Here is a 26,785-nt window from a genome sequence, read left to right on the forward strand (position 1 = left end):
CTCTGTCAAATAAATAAATAAAATCTTAAAAAAAAAAAATAACCCATAAAGAAAAAGAAATTCTCTTCCAGTTTCTTGTCACTTTTCTTTAAAATATATGTGTTTGGTTTCTTCCCTCCCCTCTCCTTGAAGGAGCCAGAGCCAGGCAGGCTTGAGGGCCTAGGGATGGGAGAAAGGAGCAGAGGCCAAGGAAACACCAGATGCTGGCAGGGCTGAAGAGGCAACTAAGTCTGACAGGAACTTCAGGGTCAGAGTGAGGAGACAAAATGGGCCACTAGTGTGGTCAGCAGCGAAGAAACAATCAGGTCTAAGGAGGTGACAAGGACCAGCCAGAGTTAGAGGTGAGGGGATGGTCAGGACTGACTGGCAATGTCTAATCTGAGAAGGTGATGGCGCACATATCAGAACACTGCTTCATAAACTAGAATAAGCAAATATATAAATACATTATTAAAGATCACCTAAGGCAGATTTTTTCACTATTGAAAGAAGAAAGCTATAAATATAATTAGCTTAAGGCTTCATTGAACCATGTGGTTTTAAATTGGAAAGGAAGGTATTTTTGTACAAACCTGTATTTCCCAGATTCACGCAGAATGCCTAGAAGCAATGCCACTCAAAGAGCAGTAAGTACAACAAGTACAGCAAACACCTAAATCTTGGTTTCCAAAACCCATATCTACCAAAACAAACCAGGACTCTTTGGAGAAATGGTTGATTCTAGGACTGGGTAAATATAAAATGAACCAAAAACATCTTGTGGCAGACAGCTAGTACTAAATAATTATAAACATCTGTTATAAAGAACCAAGATCTCATGTGAAGGTCTCCTACAAGCCAAATGTGGGACAACCTTAAATCCAATAAATAATGATAAAATCCACGGGATATTTGCTGGGCTAAATCCATTAAGCCTTAACATTTTTCAAGTTTCACTAAAACGAACCATATCTATTCATTTACATACTGTCTATGTCTATTTTTCCTATACACTGGCAGAGTTGACTACCTGTAACGGAGCCCTTACGACTCCCCAAGCCTAAAATATTTCTGTGTGGCCCTTTGTGGAAAAAACGTGCCAACTATCAATATAATACACAGAATAAAACAAATCCATGAAATTTGTGTTGATATAAAATAAACAAATAAATGGAAGAGAAAAAATATGTTCCTTCTTATAGAATTCAAACAAATAAATGTCTTAGAAAATATTGCCATTTAGCAGCAATCATAATAAAGATCAATTATGGCAAGAGTCACTGATGAACAAAAACCAGGAGGCGAAGGTTTGTTGAAAAACAGGATATTTACACAGTCTCAATGTATTTCTCTACCAAATACTTATTATTCCAAAAGAGAAAGTAGTAATTTTATAATGAAGAACCGTGGCAGACACCACACTAATCAAATAAGCAAAGTCAATATCCCCAGTAATAAGACAACTCGGTGTCATGTGCCTCTTAACATGATATGATGTGGCAGAATTGGTACGACTTCTAAGTGATTCCAACCAAAAATGAAAAACCTGAATCACCATGAGCAAATATCAAACAAATCCAAATTAAGGGACATTCTAAAAAGTAATTTGTCTGTGTTCTTCGAAAATATCAAAGTCATGGAAGACAAAGAAATACTAACAAAAAACTATTCTATATTGAAGAATATTAAAGTGACAAGGCAACTAATGCAATATACAATCCTTGACTGGGATTCAGAGAAAAAAAAAAGATTAAGGATATTATTGGAATAATTGGTAAAATTTAAATGCAATCTTTGGATTAGATGATTGCATTGTATTAATGTGAATTATCTCATTTTAATGGTTGCCCTTGGTTATCTAAGACTATGCCTTTTAGGACACAAACAGTAAACTATTTAAGGTAGTGCAGTATCACATCTATAATTTATTCTCAACTGATTCAGAAAAAATATGTGCATGTATATATGACTATATTACATAAAAATGGAGAATGAGAAAGTCTATGTTGTAAAATATAAAATACTGGAAAACATGGTGAGAATATGGTAATTTTCTGTATAACTCTTGCAACTTTCTATAAATTAGAAATTTGTTTTCTGAAGCAGAAATGAATATGTATGAATACATGATCTGTTTGGGGTAAAGAAACTCTATCAGAATATAGTGTTTTAAAAAGGTGCTGAGTCACATAGACATGATTCAAATTTTAGTTCTGTTACTTTGTACCAACTTTCAGTTTCCAAACTGAAAAAGTAACAGTGATACTGACAATTTAGTTACATAGTCCGATGCGTACGAGTAAACATGTCTATGTATATATAATTACATTATATATAAATGATTACACAAAATAAACAGGATATTTAGTGTAGATTCAAACTCATGGTGAACATTTGGTAAATTTTAGGATTAAAAGCAACAAAAACGTCATGAATGACAGAATAATATACCAGATTGCAAATCACACAATTTTAAAAGTCCTATCAATAAAAGGCATAACATAAGCTAATAAATGAAAATTAAAGTAGTGAAATGTTATTTTCCCTTATTAAGAAAGATTTTTATAAAAAATACTTTTCAACACTATTGTTAGTAAGCTGAGAAAAGCACTCTCCCATACTACATAGTTATTCTCTCAGTAATTTTAAACAAATCAAAGATGGAAGTAAATGATTATATATAAAGGAACAGATCACTGTTATTTATAGGATCAAAATTTTACAAACATGTAAATGGTACATTCTTTTAGATTACTATGTAGAGTCAAGAAGAAAACAGAAAAAAGATCAAAAAAATCTCAGTTCTGTAAGAGTTTAAATATTTCACATATTTAATACAATGAAAAACAGTGGAAGAACATACACCAAGCTTGTAACAGTTCTTATGTCCGGGGTTGGGTTACAAATATTTTTTTTCTACATCATTTTATTTTCTATGATGAGTATGTATTTTTATATAATTAGGAAACTGGTGATATTTTTTTAATTTTATTTTTTAAGATTTTACTTATTTTATTTTAGGGAAAGAGAAAGTGAGCACACCCATGCGCATGCACATGAGCTGGGAGAGAGGCACCGGGAGAAGCAGAGACCCCCAAGCAGACTCTGCGCTGAGCACGGAGCCAAAGGCGGAGCCCAATCTCAAGACCCCAAGACCACAGCTTGAGCTAAAACCAAGAGTCCGATGCCCAACTGAGCTACCCAGGCACCCTGGCAATATTTTTTAAACAATACAATGAAGTATTAAATTAGTTTCTACTACACTTAAAGGGTAAAGTTTGGGGGAAAAACACAAAGAAAGGTAACTATCTTAAAGGGTTGAAACGACAGTATTAGAACATCTGGCCATAATCAACTTCAGCTAATTTTAATATTACGAATATATTTTCCTGAGCACAAAAAGCAATCAGCTAAAAGGTAGGATATTATTTTTTACCTGTCTTTAATCTAAAAATAACTTAATATTTCAGAACTATAAACTTCTCTACCACAAAAAATTCTCAATATACAAGGTTACATATAAGAAAGCGAGTAGTTCAGTGATATTTTCATAACTGTGTGCTTCTGGTGCATATAATAGTACTCAGGATATAGAACAGTATTAGTACAATGAATGAGTGGTAGTGTTGTACTTACCTAATCCTTTAGGTGTAATGCCACTACTGTCAGCAGGATTAATGACCCAGTAATAATATTTCAATGTGTGCATTAGCTGTAATACTGTTCCTACTCTGCGTATGGTGGTGTAAATGGTAGCAGTTCCAATAAATTCAGCCGACAAGTAAGTGTATAGGGAAAGCTGAACCTAATACAGAATATTAACAGAGCATTAAAATAAATTTAAAATGCCTCAAGAGTTTATATTATAAATATACATTCTAATTTAAATGCAAATTAGTAAAGGCCAAGAAAGAACCATTTATTATGAGGCTAAAAATAGCTATTAAATAGTATTTATATTTTTAAATGAAAATAATCTGCAGCCAATGCATTCTAATAAAACTTATTTTAATAAAGATAATCTGTAGCTATTAACAATGAAATAATTTTAAATGAGTTAATTGATCAAAAGTAACTGATAGGAAGATCAAATTATTTAAAAAGTTACCTAATCTAAAGCCCTTAACCAAAATATATTTCAGCAGCTCAAAGGTACAGAACTAACATGAGTCAGCTATATCACATTTGGAAAAAATATACACTGTCATATATCGTAAGAGTTAACATAATTCCAAATTTTCCTAACCCATTGTCAAAGTATCAGAATCTAACCATGTAAATAGAGAGGTAAGTCAAACATCTTGTTTAAAAAGTGAACAAACTTAAAGTTTGAGCTTAGCACCACGACTAACATGCTGAACAATAATAAAAGTCAGACCCTTTATAAATTAAGCAAAGTTATGTGGAATCTGAAAACCGTAAAAGGCAGCCCACTCTCATGAAGAATGTCACTCCATTACTAATTTCCACTAGAGTATAACAGGGCTAAATTTAGGTATGCAAAATAAAAAAAAATATGTTGATATATAAAAACAATGTATATATTTATTTTAAAACAAAGAAATTTACAATCATGATATAAACTCTATATTTACAATATAACCAATTTTCAGTCACAATGATTGCAATTATCATTACATAATTAATTGCCTATTACATTCTCTTTTCTTATTCTTAATAATCAGTGTACCAAATTCTTTCTTGGAAAGATACGAAATACAACTACTAACTTCAGAAATCAGTTATTGTATCAATATAATAATTTTCAGTTATTTTAATATTTACATATTTAATATTTTGGTTGCTGATTCTGGTAACACAACTGTTTCAGGTTGACTATAAAATATGCTGAAAAATCCAAATGCTTTCTACTGCATAGTTTAGATCACATTATTAATATTACACTAAAATAAAATGAGTGAGAATGAAATTTATACCTTTGCAGGTGTATGTATCCAGATGGCTGGGTTGAATAAAATATGATCACAAAGCTGCTTTAGCAAAGGTGCTCCATGAGATAAACCATCAAGGTATTTTGCAAAGGATAAAAATTGCTCCAGGACAGCTCTAGTTATATGAACTCTTGATGACTGAAGTAAAAGAAAAGATTTTCAAGCTAAAAATACTCAGAATATCAAATTTTAAGACTGCTGACATAATAAGTACATACGAATTTTTCATAATGCCATACCTAATAATTTAAACATAATATAAAACTATATATTTCTTTTGCTATTCAAAACTTAATTATATTCAGAAACATCAACTTTTAAGATAATTTTCTGAATAACAATTTGTTACCTGAAGCCCTTTCCAGAATAACTGCAGATAAGTAACTCAGGTTAAATAATGCCACTCTCAACACAAACTAAAGAAATAAAATAAGTTATGAATAAAAATGGTTTCAGCCCATTTTTATATAAATTGACTAAAGGAATGATCTCAAAGGAAACTGAAATGGTATAAAATTTATTATCATGATAACACACACACACACACACACACACACAACACAAGATACTGGGAAAGATAAGTGCTTTCATGGAATCCAAAACAATGGGTTAATAAATTGACTCCACCAATCCACTGAATCATTTCTTCATAAAGTCACAAATGAGTTGCACAGGGATACATGCAATGCATCTTACTCAGCATAAACCTCTCCACCTAGCCACGGTATGAAAAGCACATCTTACTTTCCTGGAAATACTGCCCCTTTGGCTTTCATGACCCTCAAATTCCTCCCCAGTGCCCTTTGGTTCAAAGATGGGAACTGCTGAAACTTATTTATTTGGTTTCTCTTTCCCATAAAATCATTCTCTCTCAATGATATTTTATGCTTCCACAGCTTCATATAACAGTATCTCTATGCTAAACACCCCCATAATGATTTTCAACTGCTAATAAGCAACCTACTACCAATGCTATTTAGATAAATGACAGACCTTCCAAAATTAAAACCAAACCTAAAAGCTGCATTGTCCAATATAGAAGGCACTAGCCATGTATAGCTACTGAACCTTGAAATGTGGCTAGTCCTAGGTGGTAAGTGTTATAAGTATGTGCAGACTTGAAGTTTCAGAATAAAAAATAATGCAAAATATCTTTATAATTTTTTAATTGAGTATATGTTGAAGTGATAATATTTAGGATATATAAGCTTAAATTATGTACATTATTAAAATTAATTTCAGTGGTTATGTTTTACTAGAAATTTTTAAATAACATATGAGGCTTGCATTATATTTTGAATGGAAAATACCACCTTTGAATATAATTTCAGATGAAAATATTATAGAGGAAATGCTGTTCTTTAAAAGCCAATAATCCTGATTTGACCGTCAAAAATATATTTTACTACAGAAATGTTTTCTTCCTCATCTAGTGATCGTTTTTGATACTCCCTAGGATAAAGAACCGTCTACCACTCAACTCCAGAGCTCAGGTCACATCACACTTTCTCTCCACTATCCAGTAACTAAAGTCCAAGTATCACCATAGGATAATTAAGATCTAAAAGAGTCTAAATTGTCTTACCAATTTTACTTCCCATAGGTTTACTTAACAAGGGCAGCTCAATAACTTTCTCATAAGCATGCTTTGCATTTCACACTTCTACACAAGGTATCACAAACTCATATGATCACAATATTCAAATAGTTAACAGTGTATGCCTTTAGGGTAGGAGACAATAAACAGTAGTGAGAACTGCCCAAAGTACCTAAAGAAAATAAAATTGATAACTAGACAAAAAATAAAATAAAAAATTCTTTAAAAACTCATAACTAGAAAACTTTTCAATGAGCCAAACAAAATATTTCTTTGGGTAAATTTTGCTTACACAACTCCAGTTTGCTTCATCTGCTTTCTCTACTATGTTCCCTCAACTTGTAAAACCCTTGCATCCATTTCCTTTACTTAAAGGCAGATTCAGGACTTTTCATTTAGTCATATGGAAAATATGCAAGTTGAGTACTTACTGTTTGCCAGGGACTCTCCTTGGCACTGTGGAAAGAACAGTTAACAAAACTGAAAAACCCCTGCCCTCACAGAACTCAAATTCTAAGGGAGGAGAGGACAGGGATATAGAATAACATAAAAAAGTAAAATATGTAACAAGTTAGACATCAGTAAGTGCACGAAAAAACACAGAGGAGAGCAAATTTGTGGAAGAATGATTAGGAAAAGGTTTTACTGAGTAGGGACCAATTAGTTTTAAGTATGATAAGGCTAGTAATGATTTTTTATTACTATACTTGTATGTTTGACAAAACACCAGTGGTAAGTAGATAAGCAATAATCCCACAAAATTCAAACCAAGCCTAGGAGCATAACTTTACATGAAAATTTAATAAGAAGATAGAAAAATGATCCTAACAATGAGCTGAATCATTAAAGCAGGGGATGGAAGACAAAAGCAAATAAATATTTAAGTAAAGAGAAAAATCAAAGCTTGAACACTCACTTTAAAGAAACTTTAATAAAAATACAATACTTTAAAATTCTAAAACATTTTATTCGTAGGTGAAGAAAATTAAAACAAGAGATCAATGGTTATATAAAGCTTTAGCCCCTCCTTTACTAGCTATAATTTGACATAGCTTATTATTATAATTATTATAAATGTCTTTTTATTCAGTAATAATGATTTTCAGAACATTATCTGATAAATTCTACTTTTATGCTTAAAACTCTGAAATAAAACAGTCAGATCATGTTCCTAGATAAACATTTTTGGAGATTAGATTTTATCCTATAAAATTGTCATGTGTTGGGATGCCTGGGTGGCTCAGTCCGTTAGGTGTCTGCCTTAAACTCAGGTCATGATCCCAGAATCCTGGAAGCCCTGCATTGAGCTCCTTACTCAGCAGGGAACCTGCCTCTCCCTCTCCCTCTGGCTGCCACTCCCACTGCTTGTGCTTGCTCTGCTCTCTCTCTCTCTTTCTCTCACTCTCCTCTTGCTGTCAAATAAATAAATCAATCTTTAAAAAATAAAAATAAAAAATAATATTGTTGTGTTTATAAAGAATACTAAAGTAATATAAAATCAGATTGGCCATTATAAACATATTCAAACATACTTTGAAAACAAGTTTTTAACTTGCTATGTTATAAAAGGATATGCTGGAAGCATCACATGAGGTCTTCCTTCCACATCAATAAAAAAAAATCAGTTTTTTTCATAGCAATTAAACTCTTAGGTGGTAGTTTTTATTCTAAAATTGATCTTCAGGAAATATCTTTCTAAAATTGTTGTTTTTTATTGGCCTACTCAAAAATCCTATCAGGCAGAAAATGAAAGTTCCCTTCAATAGCATGTTATTTTTACCGTAAGTAGTACTTCTTCCTTCTGCCTTCCATTACTGTTAATTATTCATATATCTTTCTTTCTTGTAATAAAAGATGATACTATCTTATTCATCTTTTTTCTGTCTGGTACCTGCCATAATCCTCAGCAGATGTTTAACTGAATTCATGTTAAATTTAAGAACAGAATAAGAATAGGACAGATAAGACAAAACACAGATTAGGAGAAGATAAAAGATGTCCAACTCTGTTTTAATGTGTTTAGTTTGCAAGATTGCTTTAAATTTTTTTTATTTTGATATTTGCTTTCATTTCACAAGTAAAGCTATTTTAAAAACAGTTATATTTGTATAATTGATAGTTACAAATCTGTAAAATGCATGCTCTGAAATTTAAACTATATGACATTACTTTTGTGTAATGACTGAAGATATAATCTGTATGATAAATGCTATATGAATTGTAATGGAACATATCTGGAAATAGAATTTCAGAAGCCTGGAAAAAATAATTATAACATCCACTCCAGAAGTAACTAAATCAAACAGGAGCAATGGATGTTATAGGGACAAGTTGCTATTCAGTAAAAAGAGGTCTTTCACGCATTTATAACAGCCCACAATGGAAGGGATCACCAGAAATGTTCATTTTTATTGCAGAAATCAGGGTGTATACACACACACACACACACACACACACACACACACACGCACATACACATATATGACATACATTATATTATTAAGTAAATTTTGGGAAATTGTTTTAAATAGTAGAGGCACATCATGAAGTAGTTGATCCTCAACATCTATTTCACTCCTTTCAGGATCCCAAAATTGGGCTCCAAAAACCTAATCCAATATGAATCACCTATGTGTTCCTGTTGTTGCTGTTTTTGAGGGGAGACAGGTAGACAATGATTCATCAAAATTTTCATGGCAGCAAATAACTGAAAGTAAGTCAAGACTTAACCTGAGCAATCAAATTGGAGGGAAGGATGTTTGTTCAGTAACTGAGAGAAAGGAGCTCTTCTGTCTATCCTCATCCTGGATATGAGAGCCTATAGCACTAAATTGACCTGGAAACCTTCTCAGGACCACGAAGAATAGTAACTATAGCAGCAAATAAAATCACGAGTATGGGTAGCCGAGCAGACATACAGGAAAAACCCTGAGTCCTTGATGACGCAATTGAGACTCAGGCAACAAAATTCTAAAGTCCAACTTAATGGACATGTGTTACTGGCTATACTGATCTACTCCCCAACTTTCCCCATCCTATTTCTGTGCTTGGGATGCTCCCTTGGCTATTGGCTTCCTTTGGGTTTGACTGTTAGAGACACCAGCAGGAAATTAAAGGACAAGAAGAAAATGAAGTTGGAGGGACCCTGGCTTCACTCCTTCAGGCCAATATACTATATTTTTTTACTGAAGACCACACTCTGGTCAGGTACAATTTCTCCCACAACTACAGTAACTTACTTTTTGAGTTATGATAAACTCACTCCTCTCATTTCTGCAAACTTTGCTGATCTCCCTTAACAAGGCTCACAACATTTTAAAAAGCCTTGCCTTAAACTCTTTTCCATAACCAAGTCTGAGTGTGCTGTTTCCTGCTGGGACTATAAGTGATAAGTTGTTACCTGTCACTAGACTTCCAGTTTCGTTAGCAAGTGTAATTGCTAAATGTTTAAGCTACTTTGAATCATTTTTTTAAATTAACAACAAAAATATTGAATACATCAGATAACCTTTAAGTTTCCTTCAAACTCATATTTTGGCAAAAGAAAACAAAACAAAGTACCTCAAAATTTGTTCATGAAATAGTCTAAATGTAATGAATTAGAAAGCTTCTCATCATTAGACTACCTTCCTTGATAACTTGGTAACTAAGTTATCTCCTTCTGAGATAAAGCTAAGGGACAGTTAACCATTAGCTAATTATTAGTTGATGATAAAATAAAAATGGAACCTTTATTATCTATACTATTAACCCAGCAACTGATCTTTATTTTTTTTTTTAAAGATTTTATTTATTTATTTGACAGACAGAGATCACAAGTAGGCAGAGAAGCAGGCAGAGAGAGAGGAGGAAGCAGGCTCCCTGCTTAGCAGAAAGCCCCATGCGGGGCTGGATCCCAGAACTCTGGGATCATGACCTGAGCCGAAGGCAAAGGCTTAATCCACTGAGCCACCCAGGCGCCCCACAACTGATCTTTAAAAATAAAAAAATGTGACTATTCGCCTGGAAAGGTAAGAAACATATTCTTTGAGGTACTCAGACAAGCATGCAAATGCTTTTCACTTATTCAATTAAATCCAACAAATATTTATTAAGGCAGGCACTCTTTCTTTAGGTGCTGAAGACATGGCAATAAGGTGAGAACAAAAATGATACTGTCCCTGCTTTCATTAAGCTGAAGCTTACATTCCAGTGAAAAGAGGCAGAAAATAAGCAAGTAAAAAAAGAAGTCAGAATCGTGACATAAAAAAATTAGCAGAGTAGGGAGACAGTTAGTGATAGTTATGTAAGAAGGGGTGGTATTCTATTTAGAGTGATCAGGGAAGACTTCTCTGATAAGGTGTCATTAGCAAAATCCTAAATGAAGTGTAGAACCAATCCATTTTGGATACCTACAAAAAGAATAGTGAAAGCAATGGGAAAATGCAAAAGTCCTGAGATGGACTCATGCTTACACTTTAGTTTTTAAGGGAAAAGCAAAGAGGCCTTTGCATAGCCAGTGTGTCCGCAACAAAGAAAGAAGGGGCATGATAAGAGATGATGTCAGAGGTAAGAGAATTGTTAATTTACCCTCAGAAGGTTGGAGCAGTAAGGTCTGAGACATTTTAGGAAGACTACTCTGACTGCAAGTGAAAAACAGATTGTGGATAACCAACAGTAAAAGAAAAAGATGACTGTTTGAAATACGATGATATCAATGTGATACAGAAAGGAGTAAGGTTTTAAGTAGGAAGGAGTCACTCATTCTGGGTATGTTTTGATACCAAGACAACATAATTAGGAGGGTATGAACTTAGTGTGTGAAAAGAGTCAAAAAGATTAAAATTTTTGGTCTGAACTACTTGGTGAATGGCAATGTTATTAAGTAAGAGAAAAATGAGGGATGAAACATTTGAGAGGAAAATCAGTCTTTAAAATTTAGAAAGAAGAGGCACTAGTAGGAAAGAATAAAACAGGAGACCAAGGAAGTAGGAAGAAAACAAAGAAAGAACGCTGTCACAAAATACAAGTGAAAAGAGTATTTCGAGAAGGAAAGACTTTTAGAACAGAAATGTTAACAGGTCAAATAAGATGAAAACTGAGAATCTTAAGATGTAAGAATGTAAGACTACTGGTGACACTGACATGAGCCATTTTAAGGAAAAAATACTGAATGGAATAGGGGTGGATCTAAAACTAAATAGGACTCCAGGAATATAAGGATGGATTAACATATGAAAAGCAATTAATGTAGTTCACTAAACTAAGAAAAAATTGAAGAAACATCATAATTATCTCAAATAATGCAAAAAAGTGTTTGATAAAACTTAGCACCTATTTATGATTAAAAAAAAAACCTCTTAGCAAACTTGTAGTAGAGAGCATCTTTTTTTTTTAATAAATTTTTTTATTTTAATAAACATATAATGTATTTTTATCCCCAGGGGTACAGGTCTGTGAATCGTCAGGTTTACACATTTCACAGCACTCATCATAGTAGAGAGCTTCTTAATTTTATTTAAAAATCTACAAAAGTAACCTACAGCATAAGCCATACTTAGCGGATGATTATTGAAAGCTTTGCACATGAGATCTGAAATAAGATAGGGATGCTCACTATTACAACTTCTGTTCAGCACTCTACTGGAAGTCTTAGTGCAATATCAAGGGATAAACATAAAAGAATAAATATTGGAAAGAAAAAAATAAAACTGCCATCCTCCGATGACAAGATTTTCTACAAACAAATGCTTCTGAGAAATCAACAAACTACTAGAATTAATAGAAGAAGAGCAATATAAAAGAAGAGTATATAAAGGTCGATATAAATACCAATTATATTTCTATATTTCTGGGAAAAATAAAAAAACTAACATTTGAAAAACCTCAAGTTATCTAGAAATAAATCTAGCAAAAAGAAAGTTTTCTACACAGAAAACTACCAAAGAGACCTAAATAAATAGAAGAAAACACTAAATGTATGAACTGAATGGTTTAATATCAAGATATCAGTATAATACAATGAAAATCCTAGCATTTTTGGTGGAAATTGAAAGGAATAAATATATATATATATATACACACACACATATTTATATATATAAATTTACATTTATATATGTATGTGTATAAATGCAAAAACCCAAGAATAGCCAAAGCAATCTCGAAGACCAATAAAACTAGATGACACACTATGAGATACCAAAATACACTAAAAAGGCATACAAATTATGACAGTGCTATACTGCCTCAAATGGGAAAACCCACACGGATCAATTCTGGAAATGATCCCATTTATATAATAGTCATCGGATTCACAGCAAAAATTAAATTGCGATACAGTGGGAAGTCAACCTCAATAAACAGTACCAAACCAGCTAGCTACTACATACTTGAGGTTAAAAGAGAACTCTGACCTTATGCCTCATGCCCTCCACAAAATTTAATTCTAGATGGACTGTAAATACAAATGTGAAAAGTAAAATAAAACTTTAGGAAGAAAACATAGAACAGTCTTGTGGCTTTAGGATATATTAGGATCCAAAACGGGATAATCATAAAAGAAAATGAAACATGACATCTATTAAAATTAAGGACTTCCATTCATCAAAAGGTCATTAACAGAATGGAAAAGCAAGCCACAAGAAAATGATATTCATGACACATACCCAACAAAGGCCTCATATCTGTCATAAAAACAGAATTTCCACAAATCAATAAGAAAATGATAGACAATTCAAATGAAAAAGGGCAAACACTGAACAGGTGTTTACCAAAAAAGGATAACTACCAAAAGACAATGTATGAAAATGTTCAACTTAATTTGTCATCAGGTGAATGCAAATTAAAACATATGTGATCTACAGAATGTAAGACTATCTTTGCAATAAGATTGAAGATTGGTGTACAGAATAAAAAATTGCTATAATTCAATAATGAAAAGAAAATACAACGTTTTTAATGGGCAAAAATTTTAAATAGACATTTCTCTAAAGAAAATATACAAATAGCCAATAAGCACATGAAAAGATACTCAACATGATGAGACATCACAGAACTGCAGATAAAAGATGATATGTCATTTCACATCCACTAGGACAAGCTAGAATAAAAAAGACAATTAACAAATGTTGGCAAGGATGTGAAAAAACTAGAAACCTAACACACTGCTGATGAAAATGTAAAATGATGGAGACACTTTGGAAAACAATCTGGCAGTTTCTCAAGTGGTTAAACACTGAGTAACGATAGGACCCACCAAATCAATTCACAGACAGGTATCTACCAAAGAGAAATAAAAATATATGGCCACACAAAAACTTGTACATGAACATTCACAGCAGCTTTATTCATAACATCCAAGGTGGGAAAAACACAAATGTCTATTGACATTTGGATTTATAAACAAAATGTGTCATATACAACAATTAATGTACATTAAAAGGAAGAAAGTACTGATACATACTACAACATGGATGAAAGGTTGTACATATTATGGCACATGAAATGAGATACAAAAAGAGAAATATATGATCTCACTTATATGAAATATCTAGAGTACACCAAATCAGAGTCCAAAGTAGATTTCAGGTAGCCTAGGAGTGGGGAGGTCTTCAAAGGAAATTGGGCAAACTGGCAAAGGACATAAATAATTACTCCATAAGAAAGAAAAAGTGGATGTACTATAAATAATATAATATGTCCCATCTTACCCAAATTTTCCAAAAATACAAATTAAAACCACAATGAGATAATATTTTATACCAAACTTGACAATATTATTTTAAGGATATTAATTTTGAGAAAGAAAAATAACTGAATATAATGTCTTTTTTTAATTTAAAGTCCTTTTACTGAATTTCTAATTTTTAAAATTTTTTTAAGAATTTAAGTAATATCTATGTCCAAATTGAGGCTCAAACCTGGAACCCTGACATCAAGAGTCCCATGCTCTACTGATGGAGCTAACCAGGTGCCCCTCACTGAATTTCTAATTTTAAGCTAAGTTTTAACTATAAAGGAATGCTCGCTTTAGAATTATACTGGTAAACTCTCAGCAAATAGATGAAAAGTATATTCAAGGGGTAGCTCCTGTTACTGATCTTGTCATACACAGTAATATCACAAAGGCATTTCATAATACCTAACTCATGTAAAATATATTTCAACATAAAATCTTCTAAACAATTCTTAATACTCTAGATAGAAAAAAGTAGTTTTCCATAAAACCAAACATCCTAATGAGAAGCTTAATTTACTGAAAAAATTATTTCAGTAAAGAAATGCTGCCAATGACTGATCTATTTAATAACCTACCACTCCTCAATCACCAGTCCTTCGAGAAAGAAGCATACTTACTTGGAAGCAAAGATAGGTTATAGGATTTCAAAGGCAGAGCAATCTGAGTTGAAAAAACTATCTCCAAAAGTCTTCTCAATATTATTTCTGAAGGGAAAAATAATTTTACTCCTCTAACTTGAGACCTCACCTCTATTATTTCTCAAATAGTTCATTTTCAGAGCACCTCGGTGTTAGAGTTAACTGATAGAACAGGTTTGAAAGAACTAATGAGGATGACAGATACTCCTTAGGAAAGAAAAAGGCCAATACTTGTATTCATGACCTTCCCCGTTAATTTTGAAAAGAAATCACATGATACAACCAGATTCTTATGAGACCATAATCAGAAACCCAGGATTCATTACCAGAATTAGTCCAGTTGTGACTAAAGCAAAGAAGGTCATAAAAAAAAACCAAGACACAAATGGCACAAAATGGGGAAAATTAAGTCCATCTAATTTGTATTGCTTATATTATATAGTGATTACAGAAAAGCTACCTTAAATATTCAGATATATGAAAAGCAGAGACAAATCACAAACTAATGTTTTGCTTATTACAAAAGAAAGATTATTCACTTTATAATTGAAAAATTAAGGAAATCCATGTAAAATAAAAATTTTAAAAATCCATGTAAAATAAAATGGACAAAACTTTTCTAAGAAACTTAGTTTGAATGTAAAAATAGCAAAGAAACAACTAGAAAAAAGAATTAAGGGGAAATACTTGTAACTTTTAATAAAGAAAGAGGAAAAAAGGTTTCTATCTTTACTTAAAATTCCTTATTTATATAGATTCCCTGCACCCAATTTAATTCAATGTCTACACTTAAGTCTCACTGCAAAATATAAAAGTAAATATTTGTGAATTAGCCAACAATAACAAGTAGTACATGAAAAGAGAAAGTATAGAGAAAATATAGTTAGGGGTTGTCAGTTCAGCTATGAAGAACATAACACAATAATATCATCAACACATATCACTTACCTTTTCAAGTAAGTAGCCAATGACTAAAAAGCCTTTTCCACCCAGCATCTGTTCTTGCATGGCTACTGAACTTTTAAGTAGTTCAACCAGGAATGCCAAAAGAGTAGCACTGCATGTAAAGTACAGATAATTTCATTATGTGATCATCAAATGCTGATTATAAACACAGTGTTCCATTTCAGAATTTTATTATGCCAAAGGTAACAACCAAATTCAAATCTAATCTCTATTTTGCTGACAATGATCATTATACCTTATATTGCACAGGAATATATTTTCTCACAAGCATGAGAAAACTAGTCTCATCTCTTTAAAATTAAATATCATAAATCAAAACATAAATGCATAGTTTTTTTTTATATTCCAAAGTCAAACACTGAAGGTCATCCACACATATGTACATTACCTGCTTCAAGTAAATCTAACATAAGAAACATATGCACAAATACATCAATTTTCCACAATAAAGACTTTTATCATAATATTCTTTTAAAGAACATACTATCTTAGAGAATTTTAAATATGTATGTGATATTGCTTTGGAAAAACACACCTGTTTTTAAAATAAACTTTTCATTTAGACCTATTTTTCAAAAAAACTTATTTTTTTAAGAAAATATCCAGAGAAATATGCAACATGTTATTTAATATGTCCATACATGCCCTCAGGAAAGCTCACAGGAACAGAAAAACAAATGATCTGTATAATATTGAAATGAAAGTGGCAGTTAATTACACAATGTACACACAAACACACAAAAGCACACAAAGATAAGTGCCCAAAGATAAAGCCCTTAATGTGTCTGTTGAATGAAAGAAGAAAACAAAAGAAAAATAAATGACCGCATTTAATTAAGCTTTGATAATATATTACTTCACAAAGTTATACTGAGAATTTTTCAACTAGCAGCATTAATACATGATGGCATTCCTAACTAAGAAAATATATATTCCTTCATTGTGTATGGTTTTTGTAGTTTATAATAAATGACAAGCCAAACTTCATCAGCAATTAAAATATTTATTTGCTGTGCTTTGTAATGCACCCTAAATTACCTATTTATATTCACAAGAAAGAGTAAAACCACAAATTTCTAAATATATTTTAAATTTACCAGTACTCATTACTGTAAGGAATTAAGAAAATCTGCTAAAGAGGAAAACTTGAAAAAACTAAAGTCCAAAAATGATTCTATTCTCTCATGTTATTCTGCTCTTCTGGTTTCAATAGAATTGCCAACACATTTCTCCGATAATGTGGCTATTCTTGTTCAAATCAGAAATATTCTCATTGAAAGAATCAATAGCAAAATTATCGTTATTATAAAGACTAATAGTTTAATGGGTTACATGACATCAGTTAGAAAAACTAGAGTGTCTCTGGAAATAAAGTACTTCATTACAGGAAATTAAAATTGAATTACATTAATTGGCCCTATTTCTTTAAACCACACAAAAAAAGTTAACTGGTATTACAAGTCAAAGATGTCCTTTTACTTTGTCCTAAAGTTAGACATTTACAAATAAACCACAACTACCAAAGAATCTTTGGGGATTTTTTTAAATGTTTCTGTAAGGAAGAACAGCTATTAGGCAATCTATTCCATTTTTAATGAATTGTATCAATGATAAAAGCCACTTCACAAATAACTGCACAGGTACTACTGCACAAAATACTTCTACCTAAATGTTTGAGAAGAATAAAGAAACTACTGCACAGAGATTACACAATGTCCTAATCTTTTCATGGAATTCTTACCTAACTTAACTTAATGATGTAGGGGGAAAGATGACTAAAATTCCTAAAAATCAGCACTGCCAAAAAGAAATGCCTACGGTCCCTATGGTCCATGAAAAAATGCAAAAAAAATATTTCTTACAATAAATCACCCTCTATATAAAATTACCATGGATTTTCTTATTCTTTTCTATCAGAAGCGCTACTCTTTCTCAAACATCTAAGGAATTAGCTCAGACTTCTCTTCACAGTGGAGGTCCATTACAAAATCAGAAATATTAATTTTATTCCCAAATCTTAACACATGACTATGCTAATCCATATAAAGTTAATTTCACTTCAGTTTTAGCTACGACAACAATTGAAAAGTCAAATGCATTCACTAGTGAAAGTATTTTACATTTATACCTAAAACTGAATGCAATAGCAATACCACATCTTTTCAAAAAAAAAAAAATCTTTAAAATAGGTGTATTTGACATGGTGGATGTAATAGTAAATAGATGGCCATCTTCGAAGAGTTACATTTTCAAACATAATTTAACAAACTTACCAGTAACTAAAATGCATCGGATTGCTGCGGGGCTCACAATAAACTTGCAAAATTCTGTGTACTGCCATACAAAATTTCTCTCCATTCTTGCCTATTTCCAACTCCCCTAGATACAAAGGCAAATATAAAGGATACTTCAGCCCATTCCTATATCTCCTACATACCACTTCCTGTCTAGACACATCAGTTCATCTGCAGAGGATCTAAGTATATAGGATAACCAAAACCAAGTATCTGTGTCAGCCAAAACTAGTATACACAACATAGAAGATTCTCTTGAAAAGTATAGCAATACCTAGAAACAGATTTTCATGGAATCTTTTACTTGACAAACAAAAAGTATAGTAACTTTTAGCTCATAAAATATAATTGCTAAACTTTTCAATAGACAGTGCTATAACATACCACGTTCTATATGTAGCAATTCTACTTCAGGAATAGTTAAGGGTGTTTAATAATCCTGTCTCCCTTTAAGGAAAACGACACTAACAATCTATAGTGTTATTTTTAAAACATAATTACCATCTTCCAGTTCTTAGAAAGCTCCCATTAAATTAGACAATAGTATTCATTTCAAGTAACGTAAAGTGCTAGGCCTTAGGAAAAATGAAGAAAATAGTATAATAATACTTCTAATGACAGCATATTTATTATCTCTCTAGAGCTTTCTGGTCCATATTATTAAAGAATACCACATAGTTTTTGCCCACAAATACCTGAGAATATTTAATAACTATGTATGAACATGACTAATTTCTGTTTCTAATGAAAAATATGTACTATATTTAGGTTCCATTAAAATTTATATATAGATTTGGATTTGATTTTAATATAACTTTATCCCTTTCAATTTGTCCATTACTTATTTTTTAAAAGTAACTAATGTGGACAACTCATGTCATGTGATCCTAAAAGTTTTATTATCTTTGACATATTTCATTATTTAAAGATGTAATATATCATAAGGAGAGACCTAATATATAACAGAAATTATTAAGATTGAATATGTAACCTAAGTTCAGTTCAAAGACAAGTTCTTAGAATACAGAAACTGGCTTTTCAATCTGCTTTGTACTGGAACAAGCCAAGTACCTCAGCTAGATGAACTGCTTAAATAAACTGAGAAGAATGGAATTCATAATGTAAAAAATTAAAGACTGCCCAAGATCCAACACCTCTTCCCCTTTTAAAAGGGTGTTTTTAATATCTTAAGAAACACTATGGACAAAGTCATTGCCAGAATAAACTCAGAAGTAGATTAAGTTCCATTAAGATTAAGGTCCCAGTAAGGGTAACTCTTTTGACTTTTTCTAAGGTTTCATCTTTCATGTAGCCTAATTTGTTATTGAGATATATTGAAATCTTGCAAAGGATTATTAAAATTATATAAAATATCTAATACCATTGTTTCTATGCTATGTCTTTGACTAGAAAACTTTTCTGAGATGAGAGTGATCACAGCAGGAACAAAACTGTAAAAGAAATCAACTCAAGTCCATACCCAAGATAACTTCTCACTCAACGCAATTAATTTCTAGTGACACACATGCAAAAATAAGCCTCACAAAAGTCAGAAGAGTTAAATTCCTTCACAGTTCAAAATTAGAAAGCTCAAAACCAAAATTTCTAATTACAGGTACATCTAATGGTCACTTTTAGACAATGTATTCCTGAAGATGCGCTCTTAAAAGAACACTGCCTACCTGCCTATGTATGCAATGAACCTGATATGCAAACTGTCACATTCATCAGTTCGGACATCAAGTGGAGATACATGCTGAAATAAGTAAAATACATTTATCTGCAGAGTCAAATAAGGAAAACAGTGAAATGCAGCACAGTAAAATGTAAGGACAGATGGAATACACTGGTAGCACATGAAATCACTAAGCCTGCCCTTAGCCATGAAATATCTCAGTAATTTCTACCTTTTCTTACAGCCTGATAAGGAAACAGGCAGCCTTATAAATTGGAATTGCTAATACTGTCATGGCTATTTAAGATTATTCTTTAAAGGCCCTATTTTAATCAGGCTACTACACATTTTTACCTTCTTCTGGTAACAGATTTTGACTTTATGTTTCATCTGCCTATGTTATTTCTGACAAAATATAGCCAAAAAGTCTAAGTTTATAAACTTATAACTGAAATATCTCAAAATCTTTCTTATATAGGAAACAAAATTTTAAAATTTTCACTTCTAAAGGAACTTATTCTAAACCTCTTATGACATATTTGTATGTTATTATATAGTATCTACTGGTATTTACATATTTGAGAACAAAACAGCCTTTTGATCAGCTCCATTCATAACTCTAAATAGCCAAAAGATACTTACTAAAAAGGCTCTACTGCAGAAGAAATAACTCTCAAAGCCTACTATTTTCAATTTAATCCCAACTGAAAAATGACCACTTACAATACTCTAAATGTGCTTGTCCCTTTATGAAAATTGAGTGGACATAACTACACTAATGTGTAATCTCCATGGATACATGAATACTTCAGAAATTTCATGATGTAACCTCCTAACACCTAAGAAGCTCAAAATTTCAAAAGTAAGACAGAGAGGTCATAATGACACATGTGTGACCTTAACTATGCATGCATCCTCTAACGCCGTTCAAGATCAAAATATGCCACAGCAGGGAGGCCAAATGGCCAGTCCTTTATCCTGGTGCTAGCTCCATTTTCAGCCAAGCCCAGCCTATTTAACAGAAGCAGGGTTAAAAAGTATACCCTGGAGGTGCTAAAATTATCCAATAAGGAAAATAGTAACAGCTGACTGCACAGAAAGCTGAAATAATTATTTTGTATTCAGGCTCTATAGGAATTTTCTATTGTTTTTAATTATCTTTTAAATAATCAGGCAAAAAAAAAACTGACTTTTTTTTATTCTTTCTTTTCTTTTGTGTTTGTGTGTACAATTCTAAAAATGACAGAATTGGTAGACTTGTATAACCGCACCACAATCAAGATATAGATCAGTTCCATCACACCAAGAAAAATCTTCATTTATCCTATCCCTTCACAGCTTTAATCACATCCTTCCAACTCCCATCATCTTGAATAACTACTCATCTCTTATCTATCATTACGGTTCTGACATTTCAACAATGTCCTATAACTTGAGCCATACCGTATACAACCTGAGTTTGTCTTTCTGACCTCAATATATTGCCTTTGAGACGCATCCCAAGTAGCTGTGTATGTCAAGAGCTTATTCCTCTAATTGCCGACTAGTATTTCATTTTATAAATGGATTACCACAGTCTGTGTACATCTGAGTTGTATCTAGTTAACAATTATGAATAGGACTACTATAAACATTCATATAAAGGCTTCTCTGGGAACACAGTTTTCACTCATTTCTCAAAAATACAAACCTATGAGGAAAGAGGCTGAATAAGAAGGTAACAGTGTATATTTAACTTCGTAATAAACTGCCAAACTGCCAGAGCGGCTGTACCACTTGGCAATCCCACCAGTAATCTATTCCAGTTGCTTCTCATCCTTGCTAGCACTTGGCACCATGAGTATTTTCTATTTTGGCTATTCTACTAAGTATGTAGCTATATCTTAAACTAGTTTTAATATACATTACCCTATTGATTAATGATGCCAAACATCTTTTCATGTGCTATTTTGACATCCTTATACCCTCTTGGGTCAAGTATCTGTTCAAGTTTAAGCCCATTTTTTAAATTGAATTTTATGTTTTCCCACTATTAAAGCTTAAGAGACTTCTTTACATATTTTTGATATAGTCTTTTGTCAAGTAAAAATTTTTCTACCATCTTCCTCCAGTCTGTAACACGTCTTTGTTGCATCTTTGGAAAACTAAAAGATTTTAACTTTAATGAAGTCCAAGTCAAATTTATCAATTTTTGTCTTTTATGTACATCCTTCTATCGTCATGTCTAAAACGATGTTGCCTAGTCTAGATCACAAAGATTCTCCCTATATGTTTTCTTCTACAAGTTCAATAGTTTTATATTTTAGATTTAGTTAATTTTGAGTTAATTTTTTTAAGGTGTGAAGTTAGGTCAGGAACCATTTTTTGGCATATAACTATCCTTCCTCCCTTAGATTGATTTTGCACCTTTGCTACAAATCAATTGTCCATATATGTGCAAGACTATTTCTAGACTCTATTCTGTTGTAAAGATACATGTGTCTATCACCTTGCTGATATCATATACTGTATTCTTTATTAGAGCTTTATAGTACATCTTAAAGCCAGTAAGTATTATTCCCTCAACTTGATTCTTCTTCAAAGTCATTTCAGCTATCCTTGTTACTTTATCTTTTCATATAAATTTTAGAATCACCTTGCGTATATCAACCAACAAAGCTAGCCAGGATCTTAATTGGTATTGTGTTAAATCTTTAGGTCTGTTCAATGACATCTTTACTATTTTGAGTCTTCCTATACATGAGCACAATATATCTCATCATTTAATTAATACTTTCATTTCTTTCATCAGCGATTTATAGATTTCAGCACACAGATCCTTACATGTTTTGGACATTGATATTTTCAACACTTACTTACTTCAATTTCTGAAGCTATTGTTAAAGGTATTTTTCACTTGGTATCCTACTATACATTGTTAATGCACAGAAATAAAATTTATTTTTGTATGAGAAACTTGTCTCTTGCAAATTTTCTGAATTTGCTTACTAGAATTTTGAGTGTATTAATCCTTAAGAATTTTTTTACATAGACAATCATGTCATCTGTAAAAGGGACAGTTCTATTTTTTTCCTTTCCAACCTGAATGCTTTTGATTCTTTATCTTGCTTTACTGCAACAGTTAGACCTCTAATTTGTATCAAAATCACAAAGGTACAGCTCAGAGCTGAATTCATACATAATGTTATTAAGCTATTTCCCAGGTTTTTCCCTTTCCATGATTTCCCCAATAATTTCTGGTTGTGGGGCCCTTCTTTTCATTTCTGCTGTCAAAATGCTAGTCCTTCAGTTTCCTCACTGTGCTGCACACTTCTATAATGCTGTTCAAATTCAGGGCAAACCGGTAGTAAAAGAGAGATAAAACAAAGCAATATAGAGGTTTCTGGTTCTGAAAGTAAAAATCCTGGAATCCAAAAGTCCATCCATTCCATCAAGTAAAAAGCTAAACAAACTGATATATATCAACAACTCTTCTAGGATCCAATAAGAGAGGAGAAGAACAGGGCAAACCGATGCCTTGAAGATTGGGGAGACAAAGAGCAAACTATAGGGAGTCATGGATTATCAGAGCAGAGACACACAAGTGGAAATCACTATGGCAAACAGTGCCCAGGTAGGGAAAACTAATCTGTAATTGACAAATTGCCAGAATCTCAGTGGTTTCAACCTCTCCAGTCATAGGACTCTACATTTATAGTATGATTTATTTCCAGGAGATCAGCCAGGTTTTCTTAATAAATAACAGAAAACGCCTCCCCGGCTTCCCAGGGGAAAGGAAAATGAACTTAAAATATACCAGAGCAATCTGTTAACAAGGCCTGCCCTCAGGAGAAACTAGTTAACCAATCCTAACCTACTGAGGTATTTTAAGAGCCTAACTGACCGAGAGAAGGGAAATATCCAACTATAGCCAACTATAGTCATCTTTTCCCACCCAATAGGGCTGAAAAAACCCTGAGAAACACTTGTGAAGTTTAGATTCCAGCGGCATAAACTGACTAAAAAAAAAAAAAAAAAAAAAAAACAGTATTTAATCACAGGGCTAAGGATGCTTTCTCTCCCCAACACCTCACCACCACATTCCTACAGGCCTATTTATAGCAGTTCCTTTTACCAAGTCCATGGTGTCTGACTATCAAGAAAAATTATGCTAAGCCCTTATGGTAAGGGCTCTAATAGATATAAGAGACATCATAAAAGAACAAATGGACAATGTAAAAGCAGAGAGATGAAATTCCTAAGAACAAAAAAGAAATGCTAGTAATAAAAAATACTGTAAAAAAAAATGAGAAGTGTGTTTGATGGGAATATTAGTAGACTGAACATGGGTGAGGAAAAATCTATAATCTCAAGTATATATCAACAGAGTCCTCAAAAACCCAAAACCAAAGAGAACAAAAACTAAGAAGAAAAAGAATACCAAGGGCTGTAGGACAACTACAAAATGTGTAACGTACACATAATGGGAATACCAGAAGGAGAAGAATACTAGAAAGAAACAGAAGAAATATTTTTTAAAAACAATGATTAAGAATTTTCCCCAAAATTTTTATCAGAAACCAAACCACATATTCAGAAAACTCAGAGAACACCAATCAAGATAAAAGTCAAAATAAACTATACCTAGGTATATCATTCTCAAATTAAAGAAAATCAAATATAACAAAAAATTCCTATAAGAAGCCAAAGGGAAAAAACACAATACCAAGAAAGGAAGTAAGATAAGAATTACATCTAATTTTCCTCAGAAACCATGCAAGAGAATGGAGTAAAAAATTTAAAGTGATGGAGTGGGGGAGGGGAGGAACCCAGCAACTTCAAGTTCTCTACTTTGAAAAATTATCCTCCAAAAGTGAAGGAAAAATAGACTTTCTCAGACAAAAACTGAGGATATTTGTTGCTAGTAGACCTAGCATGCAAAAAAATGTTAACAAAATTTCTTTAGCAAGAAGGAAAATAATAAAGGTCAGAAACTTGGATCTATATAAAGAAAACCAAGAGCACTAAAGAAGGAATAGTGAAGGTAAAATGAAAACTTCTATTTTTTTTAAACTTTTTTTAATTCTAAATGATCTAATATACAACAGTTTATTCAAAATAGTAACAGCAACACTGTATTTCATCATGTATACTTATACATATGTATATATGCTTATGTATACTTATATATGAAATTAATGACATATGAATGATACTAGGAATAAGAAGGAATGATTATTTTGTTGATATGAAGTACACACAATACCCATGAAGTTGTAGTTGCAAACTCTGTGGCAACAATTTTAAAAGGTTAATAAAGTAATTTTAACTGATATGCTTCTAAGAAAGGAGTCAAAATGGAATTATATAAAATGCTTACTTAAAATCAAAAAGGTAAAAAAAACAGTAGAAGATGAAAGCAGGAACAAAGAACAAAAGAACAAATATAAAACAGTAACAAACATGATAGCTATTAATCCAACTACATAAATAATCAACTTGAATGTCAATGTCTAAATGCATCAATTAAAGGTCAGAAACTGTCAGGATAAAGTGAAAAACACAATCCATCTATATGTTGTCTAAAAGAAACCTAGTTTAAATATAAAGACACATACAGATTTAAAGTATATATAGGAAAAAATATACCATGTTAACAACAATCAAAAAAAGTAGAAGTACCTACATTAACTTTGTACAGGGGAGTCTTCAAAGCAAAGAAAGTTATCAGAGATTAAGAAGGGCATTATATAATGATAAAGGTGTCAATTCTTCAAAAGGCATTACATTTCTTAAAGTGTATGTGCCTAACAACAGAGCATCAAACTAGTGAGGCAAATACCACTAAAACTGCAAGGAGAAACAGATGAATCTACTGTCACCCTTGGAGACTTCAACACCCCTCTCTCAGAAATAGACAAATAGAGCAGGCAGAAAATCAGTTAGGACATCACCGAACTCAACAACACCAACAAATAACTGGAGATAATTGATATCTATACACGACTTCATCTGACAACAGCTGAATACACATTTCTCTGAAGCTCACATGGAACATTCACTAAGTAAGATCATATTCAGGGCTATAAATGGCATCTTACAAATTAAATTTTCTCTTTATTTATTAAAGAGAATAAAAAATCATATATGTCTACTCTCAGATCACAATAAAAGGCAGACACCAGAAAACCAGAAAGATAACTGGAAAATTCCATGAAGATTAAAAGCACACTTCTAAATAACATGAGTCAAAGAAATCTTAAGATATAGTAAAAATATTTTGAAAGAAATGAAAACACAACTTAGTATAATTTTTGGAATGGAGTGAAAGCAATGCTTCCAAGGAAATTTACAGCACGGAATGTTGTGATACTGTGATTTATAATATCAATATACATATTTGGTCTTCATCCCTCTTTCTGGCACAAAGTTCCTAAAACCCTTGACATTTCCTAAGTGATGAGTGTGAGAAAGATGTCTTTTGTCATGTTAATGAGATGACTTTTGAAACTCAGCTAAGGACAAGACCTAGTTGTCAGTGAAGCCAACCATGTGATTAGAAGATTGGAACTTTCAGTTCCACTTGCCCCACCCTGTCTTTCAGGGAAGGAGAGAAGCTAGAGACCAAGTTCAATCACCAAGAGCCAATGACTGAATCAATCATACCTATATAACAAAATCTCCATAAAATCCCAAAAGGACAGGGTCCAGAGAGCTGATCTGTAAGCACATGGAGATGGTGGCAGAGTGGCATGCCTGGAGAGGACATGGAAGCTCTGTGCCCTTTCCCCATACATTGCCCTATGCATTTCCTCCATCTGGAAGTTCATTTAACAATTCATCTGTATCTTTCATCATATCTTTTTATCATAAACCAGAAATCCAGTAATTAAAATATTTCCCTGAGCTCTGTGAGACACTCTAGCAAATTAATTCAACTGAAGGTGGTGGTGGTAGGAACCTCTGATTGATAGTCAGTCTGTTA

General features: G+C 32.3%; 1 protein-coding gene across 1 annotated transcript in view; it reads right to left on the reverse strand.

Moving 5' to 3' along the window:
- The window catches only part of LOC308339564 (neurobeachin), a 190,479-nt gene that overhangs the window by 106,340 nt on the left and 57,354 nt on the right, over window positions 1-26,785 (reverse strand). The window contains exons 10-12 of the mRNA XM_080798359.1: window positions 15,835-15,943; window positions 4,917-5,069; window positions 3,616-3,784 (exon numbers count right to left, since the gene is read on the reverse strand). Of these exons, the coding sequence (XP_080654485.1) occupies window positions 3,616-3,784; window positions 4,917-5,069; window positions 15,835-15,943 (431 nt within the window). The remainder of the gene's footprint in view (window positions 1-3,615; window positions 3,785-4,916; window positions 5,070-15,834; window positions 15,944-26,785) is intronic.

Source organism: Martes martes (assembly GCF_963455335.1).
Source record: "Martes martes genome assembly, chromosome: 3".
In the NCBI taxonomy this organism is placed as follows: Eukaryota; Metazoa; Chordata; class Mammalia; order Carnivora; family Mustelidae; genus Martes; species Martes martes.